This window comes from Notothenia coriiceps, unplaced genomic scaffold, assembly GCF_000735185.1.
Source record: "Notothenia coriiceps isolate Sejong01 unplaced genomic scaffold, NC01 NC01_scaffold00024117, whole genome shotgun sequence".
Lineage (NCBI taxonomy): Eukaryota > Metazoa > Chordata > Actinopteri > Perciformes > Nototheniidae > Notothenia > Notothenia coriiceps.
Window position 1 is genome coordinate 107,072 of NW_011356818.1, and position 14,334 is coordinate 121,405.

A 14,334-nucleotide genomic window follows, 5' to 3' on the forward strand; every position below is an offset into this window, starting at 1 on the left:
GCTGCTTCTTTCTTCCTCAGACTTGCAATCATGACGACATGAATCCCAGCTTTGCACACGAATGCAGAGCTCATTTGCGTGGGTGGTTATTTATTTCTGTGCAAGCCATGTAAGTGTGTTTTGGCCATAGTGGGCCTTCTCCATGGGCTAGCTGATAATACACTCCTGAGTGGACGTCTAAGAGCAGTGATTACCCCTCCATTTAGCGAGCCTGCTCTCCTTCAGGGCCTGTCGATGCACCAAAGGACAGAGTTTGGAGAAAATGCCTGATTTGAAGATAACCCCCTGGCCTCTTCCTGTGAAAGCCTTTTAACATGATGGATCCTTTAATTGCAGCAAACCAGGATTGACTGGAAGGTTACGGAGAGATAGTGACACCGCCAGCCCTGGGACATAGAAAAAGGGAACCGCTGGAAATCACATTCTTTAGAAACACTTGCAGCGTGAGTGCAAGACAAAGACTTTGGTTTGTCCTTGATGTTACAGGGAACATCTAAGATTCTGATCAACAGTAACCAACAAAAGAGGAGGGCAAACAGTGGAAATTGGTTTTTGTTCACCAAACATGAAGGTCAGTTCAGACACATGCTGTTCAGAGGAACAGTTTGTTTTGTGTGTCCACAAAAGTCTCCACAGTGCTAGCATCCTGTGGGCTGGTTAATGGGTTTATATTCCCATGCACTTTTTCTTTTAGGATTGACCACATAATGAATTCATCCGTACAAACTTTTCTTGTCTTTAAATAATCTCAATTTGCACTTTGATGTGATTTTATCAAAAAGTAGGGATCTTTTCTGCTCATCATCCGTCTGACCCAGGAAATGATATCGTATAAATGTCTCTCCATTCATTTAAACTTTGATGGGTTTAAAGGCTGAAACTTTTTCATCAATTACTTTGGATCTTGAAAAACGTCCTTCCAGGTGAAGCAAAGGAAGAGATTGGACAATGTATACAGTAATAGAAGACAGGATTCAGTTCAATATGTTATGACCTTGAAACTAATGAAAGTGATGTTCATAGTTCTTATCCTTTTCCCAACCTTTCTATTACCTTTATCTCACATTCTGTCTAACACAAAACAAGGCTTTGCTTGATGCTTCAACTACTGAAAAAACTGTAGGTTGTTGCTATGCAACAGTTAAATATGTTTGATGTGTGCTATTTTCAAGTTTCCTTTAACCTGCCAGTAACCTGTGCACTGAGTGCTGTAAAGAATTTGCACTTTCAAGGCGCTGTCAGTTGTCTGTACACAGAGGTCTCTTCTGTGCCGTTAGAGGAGAGGAGGCACAAAGCTGCTCCTCTCTTCGCTCAGGTTGCAGCAGACAGCACCCTGATTTACACATCGCAGTGACAAGGACGACAGCCGCGGCGTGCCGAGATGGAAATGATATCCTCGCCACCCTGCTTCCTTGATCCCTCTCTTCCCTTTAGGCACTCAACTCTGCGTGTGCCCCACCTCCTGCCATAAGGGCTCCTCTGCAGGGAGCAGGGTTTAATGATGGAGGGAGGACTTGAAGAGCAACTAGCAGATGCAGAAGAAATCTCCGTGGGCAGCTCAGAGGGGAACATTTCCTGTGTGGTTGACTCAGAGAAATGTTCACTGTCCAGCAGTCTGAAAACTGTTTAAGCGGCCACATACAGTATGTCTGTTCTCAAACTGGTACAGAACCCCGTTTATTAGCTCTGGCCAACACACAGCCAAGGACATCTCATCATCTAATATTTGAGAACAAATGACCACACCTTAGATTTCTGGCGCTGACAGTTAAGGGAAGAAATGGAGGCAGGGCAGAGAGGAGGGGACTGAACGGATGGATGCCTCCCAAGTCATGACATCGCAAGCCTAACAAACAGGCAAACACATGCATGTGTTTTCTCAGACCATGTTATTAACACACCAGCGGAAAACACTTAACTCATGCCTATTCAATTATGCTAATGCGTACATATACAAATGACCCCGCTTGGTTATTAGCCGTCTCAATTAGGGGGCATGTGTATGGGGGTGCAGAAGAGAGAGAGGAGTGACATGTGGTGATAACAGAAGCTTCAGGGTGAGACTTGTGCAGCTCTTATTGCTTCTGTGGGAGGGGGCCGGAGACCCTCTGTACTTGGGGGACATGCAGCGAGGCACAAAATCAATGTCATGCTGAGTCTTTTTTTGCATATGTGTGTGTGTGTGTGTGTGTGTGTGTGTGTGTGTGTGTGTGTGTGTGTGTGTGTGTGTGTGTGTGTGTGTGTGTGTGTGTGTGTGTGTGTGTGTGTGTGTGCTAGGGAACATGCATGAACAGAAGCAGCCATTTATCTTTCCAGCTCCTCCTAGTGTGTTAATGCAGTGCATGGCTACAATCAAGACTTCCTGTGAGCGCCATCACCGCCGATCAGAGAGCAGTGTACAGTGCGCTTTCATCCAACAGCCTTTACAGAAATAACACGTTGGATTTCACACTCTCTTACTGTGTTAACCGTTATTACACACAAGATGAAAGATACATCCAATTCATTTATGAAACGGGTGACTTGCAACCAGCTGCAGGACAAACAGCCCCAGATAACTAAAACAACTTTATCGTATCGATGAGTGTACAACATTTCTTATCATGGGCCTATGATCTTAGCATGCTTTGCACGTATGTACATACTAAAACCATGCGTTCAAATCAATAAAATGGTTCTTCAAAGCCATAACTGACTCCCAATGATTTATAGTGTGAAATGAAGCATATATATAGACATTTGTATTCATTGAGATAAACCCCTTAAGATGCACCATCTCGTTTTCAAGGGGGTCCCGAAACGGGAAGAAACTCAGCTATCAGACAATATTAACCATTTTTAGCGAAACAAAACGCAAGGGTAATACCAAGCCTCTGAATTAGCTCTTATGGAAGCTGAGACTCCACAGATTCCATTGGTATTAGTATCATCACTGTATGACCAAAACTCACGGCAGCGAAGCCAGGAAAGACAACACACATTTCACTTTACGGTGCCAAAGCTGCAAATACGTCTTACCGTTGCTGTTTTCTGATCAAGAGTTGTGTTCAATGGCATTCAAACGCATATAAACGGTGCTGAAGGTTAATCCAAAGTCTCTGTCACTTGATTACTGATAATCCATCATAACATTTATGACAATAAATGTAGAGTGGATCAGATCTTCCGGTTTTGGGCATGCTGGCTGCGCTTCACTCTCATTCACTAATGGATAATGTTTAGATGGATTTAGGAACTTCGGTCTCTATTGGCTCTAACGGTTCAAAAGAGGTGTCAATCACCAAAATCGACCAATGGGTTCCAGAGATATGGCAAATCCACCTAAATTACCGCAAGGGTGTTTTTCTTTTGCTAAACCTCTCTTAAAAAGGTCAAATTTCACTTGTTTTTTTACCATGTTCAATCTGAATTTACTTTAAAATTAAAATAAATCTATAAATTCTGAAAATTGATTCTGACTTTTCTACATCCAACTCACAGGTTTATCATTGCTTTGAGATGCTTTGAAAAGAGTATTAATTTACCCCTTTTAGAAGTGAAGAAAGTCATTTGTTCTGGGAATGTCATTTAAACAGTACAAGCTACCTCTAATTTAAAAATGATTTTATAGACTGCTACTTTTGAAATAATTATATATATATATATATTCATTATATATATAATTATTTAACTTTCTATAATGGTGGGATGGAGGGGTAGCATGCAATGCTATTGAATGTATATTTTTTTTCTAATTCAATCTCGATAAAAACTGTTAAACAAAAAAAAAAATGTTGCTAAGCTGTCCACATTAGAGGCATTTTTGATTGGTTTTAAATATATCTGATGCTGAAGCTTGCGGGTGTTTCCTTAAGTCGACATAATGCACATTGTTCTTCAGTGAACCCTTACTGTATACATTGTGTTTATCTGTGCAGCTATCAAAGGAGGATTGCCGAGATGCATTAGAGATGATCTGCAACCTGGAGTCAGATGGAGAAGAGAGGGCGGCTCTCAGCCTGTGCTCGGCCTTCCTGACCCGCCAGCTTTTCCAAGGAGACACAGACTGTGCTTGGTAAGGAGACGCATGTCAGACCTTTTCAATCTGCAGTCTAACAAGGCTGTTTTTTATCTCACTAACTAGTATGCACTATTTAATTAATTGTATTTTTATATATGTGTGTGTGTATATATATATATATATATATATCCTAGTAATACAATGTTGACAGTGTTTGTCTGAAATATTTCAGTGTGAAGAAACATAAAGTTGTTAGTTACATGCAGAACATGTTTGAATAATCAGTATGTTGTTAATCCACACTGCGTGTCCTTGGTTTATGAACCTGTGTGTGTCATTGTGGTTTGTATAGTTAAGAAATGTGGTCACAATCAGTCATTTTGAATTTGCAATGAATCCTCTTACTTCAAACCAGGGAGCTCACTCTGTTTTGGAGCAAGCTGTTGAAGAGATTGGAGCCGTCGGAGCAGGCCTTCCTCGACCGATGTCGTCAGATGTCCTTACTTTCCAAAAATGTTTTCCATATCCTGTTCCTTATCAAGGTCATCCAATCAGAGGTCAGTAATCAATCAGCTGTTTTGGTATTATCAAAGTGTGGCCACCCTTAATGACATGTTACACTCAACAATCATGTTTTATTGTTGTCCCCCACACAACTTTCCAATACATTGATTCTATCTTGTGCATGTTTACATTTAAAGCAATATTTTTAGAATCAAATTCTCACTGCATGTATGTTTGAGGGTGGTTATTTTAGCATTTGCAACAAGGTTCAACTTTGAATCATGTGACTAACATGAATTCATAAGAAGACCCAGTTTCATGGTAAATAAATTCCAACCGCACAAATAGAAAGTCATGATAATTAACTATTTCACTCTCCATTTGTATAATCCTTAAGTTTGAAAACTTTCCAGAATGATGTGGTTATCATCCTGCGTTTTTACATGCAGCCATGTTTTCTCACATCAGACCTAGGCACTACAACAAAAAAGAGACAGAAAATACAAAGTTAATTTAGTTTTTGATACAGGTATTTGATACTGAGCCTATGGATGAGGGTTGGATAGCGCAGACTACAGAAACTGCCCCCGCCTCGAGGAGAAAGCTTTAAAAGCCACCTTTCAGGTCCACAGTGGGCCATTCTTACAATATTTTGCGTTGAGTACTCCTTACATGTACTCAAAAGTCAAATGTGTGGATTTCCTATGAACACTGTATCAAAAATGTATATTTACTCTGATTCAGAGTATTTATTTTATTATTAATGTAGAAATTAACTAGCAAACAAAAGTTGGTAACTTTGCCATACAGCTCAACACTGACTGATATAGTTTTAAGTGTTTTTGTTTTTATCTTTTATTAATAGTCTTAATTAATAGTGCTCCACATGTTTGGCAGCATTAAATTACTATTCTTCCTCTTTTTTGTAGATTGACAGCGTTGGACTTCCAGTGTGCATCGAGATGTGTATAAGGGCTCTGCGAATGGAATCCGATGATGGGAACACCAAGGCCACTGTGTGTAAAACTATTTCCTGCTTGCTTCCCACTGACCTGGAAGTGAAGCGAGCCTGCCAGCTGACGGAGTTTCTCCTGGAGCCAACAGTGGATTCATACTACGCCGTGGAGACTCTTTACAATGAACCAGATCAAAAGGTAGATGAAGAGAAAAGGCCTGTTCCCAACTCTCTACGCTGCGAGCTCCTGCTAGTTTTCAAAACCCAGTGGCCTTTCGACCCGGAGTTCTGGGACTGGAAAACACTCAAGCGCCATTGTCTAGCACTCATGGGTGAGGAAGCTTCAATTGTTTCATCCATAGACCTGCTAAATGAACCCGAGGACCCCGAAGAAGAGGACGATTTTAGTGAGGGGTTTGCGAATATCCTGGACCACCTAGGCAGTGGCACCTATGAACTGAAAGATGTAAAAGACAAAAAACAAAAAAACAAAGAGATGAAGAAACTGAGAGAGAAAGGGTTAATGTCTGCCAGGTTCAGAAACTGGCAGGCGTATATGCAGTACTGTGTACTGTGTGACAAAGAGTTTCTCGGCCACAGGATCGTACGCCATGCACAAACTCATCTGAGCGGTGGAGTATACAGCTGCCCAATATGTGCTCAAACTTTTACCTCAAAAGACACATTGCTTCCCCACGTAACATCCCATGTCAAACAGTCAAGCAAGGAAAGGCTGATGGCCATGAAAACAACCAAGCAACTGTCTGATCCTAAAACAGCTGCCCCTGTTATTGCAGCATTACAGGCCAAGCCAGAATACAAATCTCGTAAAAATGGTGACTCCTCGGGGAAACATTTGAGGTTGAATGCTAATGTCAGAGTGTCTAGGCCTTCCATAGATGGTGATGAAAATGTGTGCCCTGTTGGAAAATGTAAACACAGCTTCAAATTTTTCAAAAATCTCATTGCACATGTTAGAGGTCATGGGAACAATGAGGAAGCTATGATTTTCCTCGAAATGCAGAGCAAAAAGGTTGTTTGCCAGTACTGCCGCCGCCACTTTGTTAATGTCACCCATCTTAATGACCATTTACAAGTCCACTGTGGTGTGAAACCTTACATCTGTATTCAGTTGAACTGCAGGGCAAGTTTTCTGTCCAACACTGAACTCTTTGTACACAGGAAAACACATTCTGTTTTTAAGGCACGATGCATGTTTCCAGAGTGTGGGAAGATTTTCAATGAGGCCTTCAAACTCTATGACCACGAGGCACAGCATTATAAAACGTTCACGTGTAAATTTGCAGAATGTGGGAAGGTATTCCATTCCCAACAACAGCTGGATTTGCACCACGGGGCCCATGCCCCTCACAAAGAGAAAAGTACGTCTCCTGAACACATCTCACAGAATACGCAGCCAGGCCCTTCGCTCATTGAGCAAATGCTTTCCAACAGCACTCCCGTTAAACAAGAGAATTCCCAAGAAAACTGTACCACAGAGAGCACGGTTGATTCAAATAATGAAAGGCTGCCAGTTGCAATTGAGAGTTTGATGAAATCTTCCGAAGTTCCTGCGCAAACCTTAGGACTAAACACTGTAAAACAAGAGCCCCAAAATGTGCCAGTTTCAACCACCAGTTACACACAGAGTATGAATAATTCTGTGATTAAGCCTTTGAATTCCCAATTGTCTGACCCTAATGGACATAGACATGGTTCAAGTGGCCATTCTTTTGATAGTATGAGACCGCCCCAACAAAATCAGCCGGTACCTCCATTTAAAGCTAATGTAATCTTGCAAGCCCAGCTACAGCCCCAAGTGTTTCACAGCGCTGTAAATACTGGTCTAACAGCCTTCAAAACTGGCGGAAACTTAACACTGCAGGTGCAGCAAGGGACAATGTGTAGTAGCAACCTGTTAGCGCTGGCCAAAAAATCCATACAGCCAGCAATGTCACAACCACTTCCTCCAACACTAGCCCCTCAGCCACTACCTGGGAACAGATCGGAAAACTCTGTGACTTCCTCAACTAGCACAGGGCCCCTTCCAGGACAGAGAGAGCGCTTTCACTGTGCATTTGAAACATGTGCAAGGAACTACAGCTCCCCCAAAAGTGTTGCAAAGCACATGAAAGCGGTTCACTCGGAGTTCTATGAGAATTGGAAAAAAAATCGAACTAAAATCAAGACAACTTATGCTGCGGCACCGAGCAAATCATCTGTTGGACATCTCAGTTCATTTGTGCCAGTTCAGAACCAGCAGGACAACGGATTACCAGTTGGTGGGGTTCACAGGCAGAACGTTATCCGATCACCTCCTTATATTAATATGGGTGCACGCTTAAACTGCACTACTTTACACTCCCATCCCTCACCTGCCCAATATCAGAATGCTTCACTCTTGATGGAAAACGTTTTAAATCCTATTGTTGTCTCTCAGCTAAGAAGTGATACAAATCCAATAACTGCACAGTCCCAGGTTCCAGTTAATCAAAATTGGAACTTAGTCCCTGGAACTAAACAAATTCAAAACTGTGGCACCTCCCAAGTCTATCCATCTAACACACATGTGATCTCACAAGTCAATTCTACCAGTGCTGCTCTGCCACGTAATCTCCCATCCTGCTCTGTAACTGGCTCCACCAGAAACCGACCAGCACAGTCAATGCAGTCACAACTAATGGAAAATGCGAAACATTTCTCTAAACAAGCGGAAGACCTTATTTTGCCACATGCTTCACAAATGCAAAGCATCTCCGGTTCCAGGGCACCAGAACAAACTAAATCAATGCAAAACCATCTGCAGTCTCAATTTTCCTCTTTAGACAATGCAAGCCAAAACCACAGTAACAACCAACCTCAAGCTACCGTCATCGCTGAAAACAATCCTGCAAATCAAAAGCGACCCAAAAGAAGCAGCAGGACCAAATGGCCAGCTATTATCAGAGATGGAAAATTTGTTTGTTGCAGGTGTTTTAGAGAATTCAATAGTCCAAAATCTCTCGGAGGCCATTTGTCCAAGCGTACAATCTGCAAACCATATGATGAATCAGAACTGAACACAGACCTGCCATCATCATTTCTTGACTTTCTCAATTCAGAGCAAGCGATTAGGGCTGCTCAGCCACAGTCATCTTCCAGTCCTGCTGCTGTCTATCAGGAGAAGCATGCTCTGTCAGCAGCACATGTTTCATACCCCGTCCCTAAATATTCAAAAAGTAAATTGGCAAAATATAAGAATGGTGCGTCAAATGATGACATTCTTAAGCAAATCAAGACAGAACCCAATATGACGGATCTTTTTGTGAACACACCTGCTTCCCAGTCATTGTTTCAAAACTCTTGTGTGTCCTTTTCAGCTGGTGAACGCTTGCCAGGGAGCTCAGTCATACAGCACACAGAAAATGTTGCGCTGAAGCAAGAGGACAACTTGTTTAATACAGCCCATTATCCTCAGCCAAGTGCTGATGCATTTGCTGGAAGTGAATTCCCCGACCAACTTTTCTCTCAGATTCTCACAGAAAATCCTGACATAACCGTTCAAACACCAGATTTTAACTCGGCGATGAAAACGTTGTTACCTGATAGTCAGCTCAGTCCATCCACAAGCAGCAAGCAGTCTGGGACGCAAAGGAAGAGAACTGATCAATATATTAAAAAGAGACTGCGGGAGCAGATTTTAGCTGGTGACTTTCAACGTAGAAACACCTTAGGCCATTCAAGCAACACTGACACGAATGCCAATTCAAAGAGTCCTATGGCTTTTTTCCCAATGTGCAATCCCTCTGATAATTATGGACTTGATCAAATGTTTTGCGATGCAAAGAGTGACCAAGGTAGCCTAGGAGAGATCATGCTAGAGAACTGTACAATCATCCCAGGAACCGCTGATGAAATCAAACAACTACTGAACACACAGAGCTTTACTGGTTTCAGAGAGTCCTCCACACAGCTGCAGGAGGTACTGAACCCCACAAGCGTCCTTGCAACTTATGCAGATCTTGACCCAACACCGTTATCTGCTAGCCAGTACCAGCAGATGACAGAAATTCAGGGTGCATTAGAAAAGCTTGACTTGGTCAGAGAAAGATCTAATCAGGTGTTGGCCCAAATGAAACAATGTAGCAATAGTACAGTCAACACAGGATCCCCAACAGTCTTTGTCAAGCCTTTTGCTTGTGAGGATGAGACATGCTCATTTGGCTCAATGTCAGGTGATGCTCTTTGGAGACACCTGTCCAAATCTCACAACTACACAATGGATATGGTGAATGTGGTTAAAAAAAGGTATGGCCAATATGCCCCTTTCCAGTGCCATACTTGTCCTAAGAGATTTACTCGTAACTCAAACCTCCGTGCTCACTACCAGTCGGTTCACAAATTATCTCTGAAAGAAATCACAGATCTAGATATGTTGCGCAGAGAGGCCACTGTTCAAAAACGTGTTTCTCCAGCAGCTCAAACCACATTGCCTACTCATTCATCAACAAAGAAAAAACCACCGCTCTATTCACTTAAAGATTCTGTGAAACTCAATACCCCATTAAAGGCATTTGTATCACTTACTAACATTAACGTGACTAATCATACATTTGCAGATGACAACCGGTCCACAGTCATTCAACCCTTGCTAACTGCTCCCATGCACAATCAAGCAACGACTCTACCAGCGCAGGCTCATACATCTACGTCAGCATTTCAGTTAGTACAAGCAGAGACGGCAGCACCACAGTTGTCAAATGATCTGCAAAGAAACTTGCCCAAGATGCCCACTCAACACTCACATGGTCAACGAGGTAAAGCCCGTTTGCCCAAAGTATCAACTCTTCTCACTCAGGCTTTATCTGCCACGCCGCAAGCTAATGGGCCTCCATCTGTCGACAAACTATCTGCAGTCAACAGGCCGCCAACAGTCAAGACAGTCAAGACAGTCAAGACAACTATATACAGAACCAAGAAGACAAAAAAGAAAAAGCCCAAATCCGCTGATGCCATGAGTCTGTACAGACCATATTGCTGCGTTCATCAAGGTTGTGTGGCAGCCTTCACCATCCAGCACAATCTGATCCTCCACTACAGGGCTGTTCACCAGTCTGCTTTGTCATTATTGGAGGTGAATGAAGAGCAGGACCAGAGTGACGAACTGGAGGATTTCATGGATTTTGATGAGGAGGAGGAGGAGGAGGAGCAGCAACAGCAGCCAGAGGCCGAGATCCCACACATTTCTGAATTCAGATGTCAAGTTAAAGACTGCTCCAGAGTTTTCCAAGAAGTTCCCCACCTTTTGCAGCATTATCTTCAGCTGCATGAGTTCAGTCTCGACAAGGTTGGCAATATCTTGTCAAGCATCAAGCTCGGCAAGTTTACTTGTAGCCACCAAGAATGCACATCAACATTCACTGCTTTCTGGAAGTATATCGGACATGTCAAAGAACAGCATAAAGATATGAAGTTGGCCAAACCTGATCTTAATGCCTCTTTCAAATGTGAAGTTGAAGGCTGTGACCGTTCATATGCCACAAAGTCAAACCTGCTCAGACATGTCATGAAAAAGCATAATGACCTGTACCAGGATCAACTCAAGGATCAACAGATAAAAGAAGACAAGATGAAACGGGACTCTAAGACTCCAAGACTGCATTACGAAATTACCAAGACCAGTAATGGGAAGGAAAACATTGAGAGCAATAAAAAGATCCTACAGAGGGGAAGTGAGACCAAGCGGGACAAGGCAAAAAGAAATCACTGGACTAAATATGGAAACCCCTCCTTGAAATCTAAAGTGGAAGCATCTTCAATGTGCACAAATAGATTTCCCCTACAATACCCCTGTATGATTAAAGGTTGTGATTCAGTCACAAGATCAGAACGTAGCATATTAAAACATTACATGGGACACGGACTGTCAGAAAAGTATCTGGAACAGCAAAGGAGTCACTTCATATTCTGCAAAAAGTTTCCCAGGCAGAAGTGCCACTTGATCAGGAGTGATGATTCCAAATCAGACAACACCTCTGACCTGTCGGACATAGAGGGGACCTCAGACACCGGCCTAGGCGGAGGGGAATATGGAAGTTCAAAGCCTGTCCTACGCAAAAGGACCATTGCAGACTCCCCTGTTACATTGTTCAACACCAAATTATCAACTGAGGAAAGTTCTGATGGCTCTGTGATGCTCAAACGCAAACGAGGTCGCCCGCGTAAACTAGAGGGCAAAGCGGTGAAACGCAAGAAAATTCCCCGCACAACCAAGACAGCGGTACTTTACAGCAGGGACGATGAATCAGACTCCTCTTGCCCCGCAGTAATGCAGGACGAGAACGCTCCGCTGGCCTCTTTCAAACCGATGGGCTTTGAAATGTCTTTCCTAAAATTCCTGGAACAGTCCAAAAAAAGTTCAGAGACATGCAGAAATACCTCCAGCACCTCTGTCCGGTTTAGAAACCGGCAGTTTTTGAAATCACTTAGAAAGGTCAAAATAGTCATAGATGGGGCCTTTTCAGGGGTCTCTGACCTTATGTTGAAACAGCTGCAGGACATGCGGCCCACAGTGGTATTGTGAAAAAATAGCTTACTTGTTTTTTGTGGGTTTTGTAAAGCAGAATCTCAGGACAAGAATGAGTAAAATCTGCTGCAGACTGCTGCCCGACATACTAGATCTTTTTTACAAATCCAATAAAAATAAGTTGTTTTTCAATGATACTGTATTATCTGTAAAATGTCTCTTTTTTTTATGGAAAAGTATATAGCATGTTTTTATTTATGGACTAGTATGTCAAAAAGTTACCTGAAATTCAAATGAGATCGACTTGTTGCTGTCTTATTGATCCCTGTGGGACTTCAGAAAAACAGACTCTGGACTGGATTTGATTGTGTAGTTTGTGATTTGGAGATGTTGATTGTGCGTTGGTTATATAGTCTGAGATCACCCACTGCCACCAGCAGTCTTGTTATTAAATGAACAGTTTTCTACAACCAGTTTGACTTGGTTTTTTTTTAATCATTTGCCATTTAGTTTGATACACTGCAGCTTTAGGGATTCATTTTGGATAATAAATAACAAATGGTTATATGGTATCTCGACAAAAATGTTTTAGATACTCATCAGTATTTTTAAAGTTATTTGTGTTCTGTTTCTAGAAGTCGTTTGGATATTAGATTGTTTTGCTTAGCTTGGCAAAGGGATTGTAAACATAAAACGACACGCCTCCCTACGTTGACATTCCTTGTATCAACACATTGTCTTTGTTTTACTGTACATAACACTAAAAAAAATCTAAAATAGTTTTATTGTTTTTTTTAATCGATCTACTCTAAAGAATCATGTGTTTCCCAAAATGTGGAATTATCCTTTTAAACTAAGAAATGCCATGTAGAACTTGGTGCCTTAACGGTCATCTTGGTGTCGGTCAGGCTTTTTTCAGTAGTATTGATTTGTGAATTCACTTGGAAAAAAAGAAAAAGGCATATTAAGTTAAAGGAGTATATATGAATTATTTAATATTGCACATGTTCAAAAACAAAAGTATAGCATTTTAAAAGTATGATCAAAAATGTAACACATTCAGAAAGTGCACACATAACAAACTGGAACAATAAAAGAACAATGAAATATTTGGACCTCTTGTTACAAGTGTTCTTGTAAGAGGTTTATTAATTGGCTGGATTATTAAGCTAGTGCTAACAAATGCTAACAGATCTTTAATGATCACACTGCCTGTTAACAGTTTGGGAGTGATATAGTCATTTTATTTTTTTATACAGAGATAAATGTGCTTTTTTCAGCAGACCTCTTCAGAATTTGTCTAACTCTAGTCTTATAATTTGTATTGAAACTAATCAGGACTCACGCAGGCCTTTGTAATCTTCGAGGTGATTTCTAACAGCAGTCTGTGAAGCACTGATGTCCTGCACCATTATTTGTTTAAGTATCTTTAACAAAGTCAGTGTATTGCTCAATATGAAACGTTTTTAATCCCATGAATTAATACAATCACAATATATGGTACTGTTTTATTTTCCTTTTGAATCAAGGAACTGAGGAAGCAGTCAGTGTATGTTTTGGTCATTGGGTTTTCTTTTCACAAATGGATATTCAAAAACAAAAAACGACTGGATATTTGATTTTCGTTTTCAAATTGAAAAACCAAAATTTAAATACAAAGCGTTTTTCTTTATCATGGTCAAAAAGGGATTTACTAAACTTAAAAAACGGGATGATTTTCATTTTCTACTTCTCGAAAACAAAAATAAATATCACTAGGAAACAGAAACAAAAAAACTACAATATTTTCTTTCATATTCTGCTACCGGAAGTTACCTTACAAAATAAGAGCGCAGATGAGGACGGTCAATCAGTGTATCTGCGGTCCATTTGTTTTCACAACGACAACAGCTGTCAGTGTATGGTCCGTGTACGTTTTGTTAGTTTGATATTTCGTTTAAACCAAAAGCCAAAAAACTAAAATACCAGCCTTTTTCCGTTTTTGATTTAAAACGAAATAACGGAAAACAAAGCCATTTTCCCGTTTGTGTTGTCTGAATCAAAAGACGGATAACGAGAAAACCTAATAAAAAAAAAAGGTCTTTACGTTTTGTTAGTTTGATTTTTCGTTTGAACCAAAAAAACGAAAATACCAGCCTTTTTTCGTTTTAAATCAAAAACGAAAAAACAGGAAACCAACGCCGTTTTCTGAATAAAAAAACGGATAACAAGAAGTCTGACGTGATGAACCTTGGCCCCCCTGCTTCCGGCGCCCATGTTGACGAGGATACGTTTATTTCGAGCCGCAGTGACGCGTCCTTAAACCCGGAAGTAAACTCCTTCCGGTTCCTTCGTCTAAAACGCAATGCAATTTCTCCATAGGATTTTGGA

The 14,334-nt window shown here is 41.2% G+C and overlaps 1 protein-coding gene across 1 annotated transcript; it reads left to right on the forward strand.

Moving 5' to 3' along the window:
• Positions 1-565: 565 nt before the first annotated feature.
• znf292b (zinc finger protein 292b) lies at positions 566-12,520 on the forward strand. The gene is made up of 4 exons (XM_010782090.1): positions 566-571; positions 3,918-4,054; positions 4,416-4,557; positions 5,434-12,520. The coding sequence occupies exons 1-4, from the start codon at positions 566-568 to the stop codon at positions 12,019-12,021; spliced, it is 6,873 nt and encodes a 2,290-aa protein (XP_010780392.1). The 3' UTR covers positions 12,022-12,520.
• The last annotated feature ends 1,814 nt before the right edge of the window (positions 12,521-14,334 follow it).

Coding starts and splice junctions, on each gene's coding strand:
- znf292b (XM_010782090.1), top strand. Junction 4,055..4,415: donor GGAGACACAGACTGTGCTTG/GTAAGGAGACGC, acceptor ACTTCAAACCAG/GGAGCTCACTCTGTTTTGGA. Junction 4,558..5,433: donor TCAAGGTCATCCAATCAGAG/GTCAGTAATCAA, acceptor TCTTTTTTGTAG/ATTGACAGCGTTGGACTTCC.